General features: G+C 40.0%; 1 protein-coding gene across 2 annotated transcripts; it reads left to right on the top strand.

The window, feature by feature from the left end:
- The first annotated feature begins 497 nt into the window (after positions 1–497).
- kcna3a (potassium voltage-gated channel, shaker-related subfamily, member 3a) lies at positions 498–7,045 on the top strand. Of its 2 annotated transcripts, none has more exons than XM_053499434.1 (3): positions 498–2,934; positions 4,294–4,398; positions 6,695–7,045. In XM_053499434.1, exon 1 carries the CDS (start codon positions 618–620, stop codon positions 2,160–2,162), a length of 1,545 nt encoding a protein of 514 aa, XP_053355409.1. In that variant the 5' UTR covers positions 498–617; the 3' UTR covers positions 2,163–2,934; positions 4,294–4,398; positions 6,695–7,045. The 2 variants fall into 2 exon arrangements, with proteins under 2 accessions (XP_053355409.1, XP_053355408.1); XM_053499433.1 differs by having other exon boundaries at positions 6,692–7,045.
- Positions 7,046–7,810: the final 765 nt, after the last annotated feature.

Below are 7,810 nucleotides of genomic sequence, written 5' to 3'. Positions count from 1 at the left end.
TAAATCAGCCGTGCGTACTCCTGAACCTTAATGTTTGTTTTTGAATGCAAAAGCGATCCCGACATGTTCATTTTTAAGGCTTTCATGAGCGTTTGGGTTTGAGGGCTACGATTTGTCTGTCTGTCTGCTGAGTGTTTTGCTCTCGACATGAATCGGCGGCATGTTCTTTCAACATGTGTTGTTGTTGTTGTTTCCATTTTTACATTCTGAACATTTTTAGTCGGTGACTCGACGCGTTCACCATCTAACAGGTTGCTATTTCAAATTGGTTTCTTTCTTGGGAAATTTCTACCGACTAATGAATCTCTGGATTTTATTTGGTTTGTATGAATGGGTGTGTTTTCGTAGAGAAAAGTGAGAAAGGGAATTGATGTTTATGCTAACTTAGATTCTGATTTGGCGAGGGTGCGTGAAGCGCACGCGCGCTGTGGGCGGGAATAGGCGCGCGTTTATAAAGAGCGTCGCGCGCGCCGTGGGGCGGCGACACCGCGCGGAAACGGCTGTCAAGAACAGAGGACTCAGTGGAGACGCGAGGGAAATCATTTCAGTCCACTCCAAGCTGGGTGGGAGAGGCGCGCCTCTCTCGGGCCCCTTGTCGCCTCTCCCCCCCACCCGGTATGGATGAACACTTCAACCTCATAGACTCGCCGTCCACGCGTCACAGAGGAAACAACGCCGAGAATCACGGTTACGCGGAGACAGAAAAGGGCAGCATGACGGTGATGGCGACGGAGTTGCTGGAGGAATCGGCGGCGCTACCCGGCCACCTGTCCCTGGATCGCTATGAGGCGGAGCACGAGTGCTGTGAGAGAGTGGTCATCAACATATCGGGTCTGCGCTTCGAGACACAGCTCAAAACTTTCAACCAATTCCCGGACACCTTGCTGGGCGATCCAAAAAAGAGGATGCGCTACTTCGATCCGCTCAGAAACGAGTACTTTTTCGATAGGAATCGTCCAAGCTTCGACGCCATCCTCTACTACTACCAGTCGGGCGGGCGCATCCGGAGACCCGTCAACGTGCCCATTGATATATTCTCGGAGGAGATCCGCTTTTATCAGCTTGGTGAGGAAGCGATGGAGAAATTTCGTGAGGATGAGGGTTTTATCAAAGAAGAGGAGCGACCCTTGCCTAGCCATGAGTTCCAAAGGCAGGTCTGGCTTTTATTTGAGTACCCGGAGAGCTCAGGCCCGGCCCGGGGCATCGCCATCGTGTCAGTGCTGGTCATTCTTATCTCCATAGTCATTTTCTGTCTAGAGACTTTGCCTGAGTTTAGGGACGACAAGGATCCGGTCACTGTAGCACCCGTAATCAACGGAACAGCCCCGTACGGGTCAGGTTCTTTTACTGACCCGTTTTTTGTTATAGAGACGCTTTGCATAATCTGGTTTTCCTTCGAGCTGCTTGTCCGCTTTTTCGCCTGCCCCAGTAAAGCCACCTTTTCCAAAAACATAATGAACATAATAGACATCGTGGCTATAATTCCGTATTTCATCACCCTAGGTACAGAGTTGGCAGAAAGACAGGGCAATGGGCAGCAGGCCATGTCCCTGGCCATCCTGCGCGTGATCCGCCTGGTGCGAGTATTTCGCATCTTCAAGCTGTCGCGCCACTCCAAGGGCCTCCAGATCCTTGGACAGACACTCAAAGCCAGCATGCGGGAACTTGGCTTGCTTATTTTCTTCCTTTTTATCGGGGTAATTTTATTCTCCAGCGCTGTGTACTTCGCAGAGGCAGACGACCCGGCCTCCAGCTTCAGCAGCATTCCGGACGCGTTCTGGTGGGCTGTGGTTACCATGACTACGGTGGGCTATGGAGACATGCACCCGGTGACCATCGGCGGGAAGATCGTCGGCTCTCTGTGTGCCATTGCTGGTGTTTTGACGATCGCGCTGCCAGTACCCGTCATCGTCTCCAATTTCAATTACTTCTATCACCGGGAGACAGACGGCGAGGAGCACGCGCAGTACCTGCACGCGGGCAGCTGCGAGCATCTCGACTCCGCTGAGGAGCTGAAACGGACACGGAGTACCTCGTCTCTCAGCAAATCGGAATACATGGTGATAGAGGAGGGAATAAACAGCGGCTTTAAGCAAGCTAACTACACAAACCAAAATAATCAGAACTGCGTAAACATCAAAAAGATTTTCACAGACGTGTAAAGCAAACGGAGTTCCAGCCAGTGATGCAGTAAATCAACTCCAATTTGCTCTAGGATTTTCTTCATGCAGACTAAAACCTGTTGGCCTGCAGACGATCATGCGTTCTCTGTAGGCTAGTTGTTAAAAGTGAAGGGCGGGTCAGGGACATCAAATAACCTAAAGTAATCCTGAATTGTTTGTGCTTGTCAGTCTGAATTTGTTCTCAATGTTATATATAATCGTCATCATACGTATTGGCAATATATTACAACATGCCTGTTAATGTGATGAAACGATATGTTTTCGGAGGTCACGTGTTAGTGTCACATGCATTTTGTTAGCATCCACAACCTGGACATATGTGCATAAAGTCATCAAAGTGTCAAAAATATTTATATATAGCCTATTGTATGTATTTATTAATTAAATCGCCTTTTGCTATACCAAATAACAATGTGTTAAACAAAAGGAATAATGGGTTGTTATAAGTCAAAAATGCTTTTTGTGCAGAAAAAAATGTGTGTGAAAAGAGTTATCACCAAATGGATGTTAATTGCTGTAATCGGCCACGTAAACAGCAAAGTTCCCCCCCAGATTGTATTTATTATTTCCCTTTAGTATTCCCAGTGATTAGCATTCGGACAAAGACATAGTAGGTTGGCATCAAAAGAAAACACTGTCGTTTCTTGCATGAGAAAACAGGACTGAGCTGAGCACGCGCGGATTCGCCTCCCCGTCGAGACCCCTGGCTCCGCCCGATGATGCAGTCTCCATAGCGACCACAGTTTCCTGGGTAACCCCAGTTAACGTTACCGTTGCTCTCATCGCCGTTCGCTCCAGATGGTTCACAAAGCTCTGCTGGCAAAACCAGCTAGAGACAGACAAATAGAGCTAATACATAGAGCTAACTTTATCTCCCAAAGGAGGTCAAATTATGCATTTGTATTTGTTTTTGATCATTTTATTTGTAATCCAAAAGTAATTATGAAGCGGAAAACCTCAAAATAAATGTGAAAGTTCTATTGTGTGTAGATGCCGTCATAGATAGCCACAAAACTGGTTATAGTACTATACAACATTATTCAAGCAGATGTTGGACCAAATCAGGCATGGCTAGAGACCTGCTTGAAGCCCAGCAGGCTGTCAGTTTGAGGAAGACGAACACTATATGACTGAGCAAGCTCATTAAAAAACCTCGGATACTGCCTCTGTTATTGATCCTAGTCATTCACGATCTCAGTAAAGTCCAGCAAAATTCAAACCATACATCAGAGCTTTGTGAACTGTGTGAGCAAGGGCTTAGGTGTTTGTATGTCTGTGTTTGTTTGTATGTTTGTTCGTTCGTTCGTTCATTTGTCATGTCTTTGGATCAAGTACGAACCCTGAAATAATTTTTCTTCAATGTTAAAAAGAGAAAAAAAGCAAATATATATATATTTAAAAGGCTTATTTCAGTAATATCACTTATCATTTATTGAACAGAGTATCAAGTTTAACAGTATCCAGGAAAATACTGTCCATTGTTTAATTTTTTTATATATTAGATATTTTGTTTTTATTATTTTGAATGAGAAGAAAAGCTGATTTTGCTCAGTGCTGCCATCACGTGATGTGTTTTGGCTGATGCAAGAAATCGCCAGAAAAAAAAACAGTAAAAAATGAAATATATTGTACTTTGCAAATTATACCAGAAAAATTCACTTGATTTTTTAAAGCATAACATAAGTCTTGATTTTTTTTTACAAAAAGTAATTTCATTTTTCATGTTAATTATGGCATGCAAATAGTTCTATAATTGTTTGTTTTCTGTTGATTTTTAAATATGCTCATAGCTATGCATTTATTCTTCCATTGCTTCAGATTTATGGTTTAGCAGAGAAAAATTTGCATGCATAATCACACTGCACAGCTGCTGCTGCATGATGTTTCATGGCAGAGAGCTGAGATATTGGAGGTGTGAAATGAGCTGTCTGACGTCTTTGGAAATTCAAGCTTTCAGCTGATAACGTGCAATATAAGCTGTCGCTTCTATTCAGCCTCAGATTCACAAGTTACTTTTAACTCATAATTGAGTAGGCTTGGCATTGCTTTAGTTGGTAAGGACAACAAATATTAATGTGTTTTTTTTCTTTCTTTTATTTCTCTTGTGCAGGTGGAATAGATCAGGACTAGTAAAGATTTCTGCTGATGGGCATTCGTATGACACAATCAAGCTGACCTGTGGCTCTATTACAAACTGGGAAAAGAAGTTTTAAAGGTAACCTATGTTTATTGTGTTAGGCTTCCCATGCACTGTGAAAGTGGTGAAGGTTAGCATGTCTACAAGAACCAGTATCGTTTATTCCGAGTACATTTGTAGCTAGTGTGTGCATTTTGTGCACTTACTGTTAAGGTTTTGGATTTTAAGACAAACACAGAAAAAAAAGTTGAATTGGTATTCACTGATTGATATATCTATCAATATGATTTGATAAGTTTTTTTAATTAATAATTCATGCTGTAACAAATAAAATTACAAAAGCAAATCTGTTCAGTCTGAAATAGATCACTATTTGACAAAACAAAGCTATATGTAAATGAAATCTATTTTTAAAAAATCACAAAAGTATTTCTGTTTACTCTGCAACTGAAGCATATTATATACCTTTAATCTGAAAGCATGTGTGAGGGCGTGTTTTGTAATGCAAGTATTGTTTGTTTGTCTGCACATAAATCTCACTTGTTTGTGTGTGCTTTTGATTTTCTGTACTACCACTAGGAGTCGCAGTGTATCGATAGACTCGTGTATTCATTTCACGCTCATTCAGGGTGTTATCACACTTCATCTCTGTCACTGAAGGCTCTCACATCATTAATTACATAGAAAGAACTGACATCTTTTTTTAGCTCTGGCTGCTGTTCTGAAAATCATATGACTGAGTGGAGCTGTTGTTATTTTCACAGAGAAGTGACTTATAGTATGGTCCATTTTAACACTGCATTCAATATTAATTATATGCTTTGTCATGACAGTGATATTCTCAGTAACAACTAAAAATATTTTAAAGTTGTATCTATGATGTTAATTTTTAAAATATGCACATTTAATGAGATTATTCAAACAGTATGTTTTAATGGTGAGAATTCTGAGCATGATGTATTATGTGCAATAACATGTGATTACATACAGTATAGAATGGAGCATAGCTTTAAAATAATTACATATCTTTAGGCTATTTTCTTTTCTAAGCAAAGGTCAATTATGAAAATATTCATGGCTTTTATGAATCTGAGAGAAGCAAAAACAACAACAAAAATCAATATGATTATATTATTAGATTAGATTCGACTGAATGCATTTAACAACAAACCTGATTGCAAAGTAGTGTTACAGAAAATAGCTCCCTAATGACCAAACAGATCAATAAAAGGCAAGCCGAAGATGACAGTGGTAAGTCATTACATGTTATCACTAGTTATCACCCAAATGAGAATGAGATTCCTGTTGAGTCTGGTTCCTCACAAGGTTTCTTCCTATTGCCATCTCAAGGAGTATTTTTATTGTTAATAGAGCTATATAAATAAAAACTAAATAGAATTAAATGAAGCAAGATTTAGTCTCCATTCACTTTAATAATAAGCTCTGATAGACTTTGGAGGCTGTCTCTTTGGATTTGTGTTCATTCAGCTACAAGAGCATTAGTGAGGTCAGGCACTGATGTAGGTTGAGGAGGCGTCAAGAGCAGTCACTACTTCTGTTCAACTCAAAAGCAGGGTTGAGGTCAGGCATCTGTGCAGGCCTCTCCAGTTCTTTCACTTCAACCTTGGCAGACCATGTCTTTGTAGGTGTTGCTTTGGACATAGGAGAATTGTTAGTTTTGGCCCCTTTTGCTTTCAGTGAAGGGAAATTGTAATGCAACAGCACACAAAGGATGTATATATTATTGTGTAATTCTTTATACTGTAATTGTGTAAGCAGTTTAGGGAAAAAACACATATGTGTGTGATGATCAGGTTTACAAAGTTTGGCCATTTTATATTTATATATAAACAGACTATTTTATATTTATATACAAGACTAAACTATTCATTTTACATAGGTATTCAGACCCATCACTTAGTGCTTGATTAAAGCACGTTTGGCAGCAATGAAATCCTCAAACGTCTTGGGAATGATGCTACAAGCTTGGCACACATTTCTTTTGGAAGTTTCTTCCATTCTTCTTGGCAGAGTCAAGCTTGGCAGGAGATCAAGCCCGGCCAGGTTAAATGGGCACAGCTATTTTCATGTCTCTTTAGAGATGTTCTATGAGGTTCAGGTCCAGACACTGGTTGGGCGACAATGACCATTGTCATTGGAGTTGTTCGAAAGCCACCACTCTGTTGTTTTCTTGGTGGTATGCTTTGGGTTTTTGTCTTGTTGAAATTTAAATAATTTCTCCAGGACCGGCCTACTGGATTTTACACCACATATGCCTGATATGTTTTAATTTTGTGTGTGTGTGTGTGTGTGTGTGTGTGTGTGTGTGTGTGTGTGTGTGTGTGTGTGTGTGTGTGTTATTTTGTTTCAGCAGAGACAGATTTATCAGCAACCACTAAGCACAGGACAAAGCACAGGACAAAGCACACAAACCCATCTAGGAGATATCCGTATCGTTTTTTATCATCTTCTCATCATGAAAAACTCTAGAAGTGGCCTTGACATTGGATACACTGCTGGATTGAATGTTTATAATCAATTCAAAAGACGCTGTGGAATCTGATTGACTTTGACATAACTGTCTACTACAGTAATACATATATAGGGTGAGGATGGGTTTTAGGATTCTCTTTATGTGTTCACCATTTGTGCTATTTGGAAACCAAATGTCTGTGTGTTAGTGTGTTGTTATTAAGGAAATGTTTACGTATTAACTATTAGACATTCCAAGCACCAAAACTCTCAATGTTTTAGGTGAGATTATCTAATAAATTGTGTTACAAACAAATCATAATGATTTCTCTCTTTATCTCATAATATTTCTTTCTTTTTCTCTTTCTCTCTTTCTCTCGCTCTCTCTCTCTCACTCTGTCTCCCTTTAGGAATTTCTGTAATCAATTAACTCAAACTCTTAATTACAGTAATTAATTAAGTTTGGATCTATACTACAAGCTTCAGTTTTGTGAATGCCAATGGATTGAAACAGTTTAGCTATACTGTAGAATATGATCACGATTATAATTGATTCATTCATTTATTAATTTGATTTACTGGCATGTTTTTTGGAGCTGAAAAAAGGAGAAGGAATCCCATACTATCTTAAATTATGTTCTCCCCATGGATGTGTGGACAACATGCAAAGCTCTGAACATACAGTAATCAGAGATGAGGGTGAAAACCACCAGAGTGGTGTCTCACACCAGAGCTGTGAGACACCAGCACTACCTGCTGTGTCACGCTGCTGCTCCATAATGTTTTCATTAAGCCACTATGCAAGCAGCTTAGCTTTCACTACCACTGACCTATTTATACCACAAAACTATTTAATAGCCTGGTGATATATATATATATATATATATATATATATATATGAAAATTGTCAATGCTACACATTGCATCCTGCCTCACCTGGATGGCCTGCATTTAAATCACATTATAGTATGGAGATAATTCTGCACTTTTTTCAGTTATTATATCAGGCCATTTCTTT

Source organism: Clarias gariepinus, chromosome 6, assembly GCF_024256425.1.
Source record: "Clarias gariepinus isolate MV-2021 ecotype Netherlands chromosome 6, CGAR_prim_01v2, whole genome shotgun sequence".
Lineage (NCBI taxonomy): Eukaryota > Metazoa > Chordata > Actinopteri > Siluriformes > Clariidae > Clarias > Clarias gariepinus.
Note: the sequence above shows the minus strand (reverse complement) of the source record. Positions and strands in the feature narration are given on the sequence as shown.

What these genes read in the sequence shown, in the direction of transcription:
- kcna3a (XM_053499434.1), top strand. Translation starts at nt 618, where the DNA reads ATGGATGAACACTTCAACCTCATAGACTCGCCGTCCACGCGTCACAGA.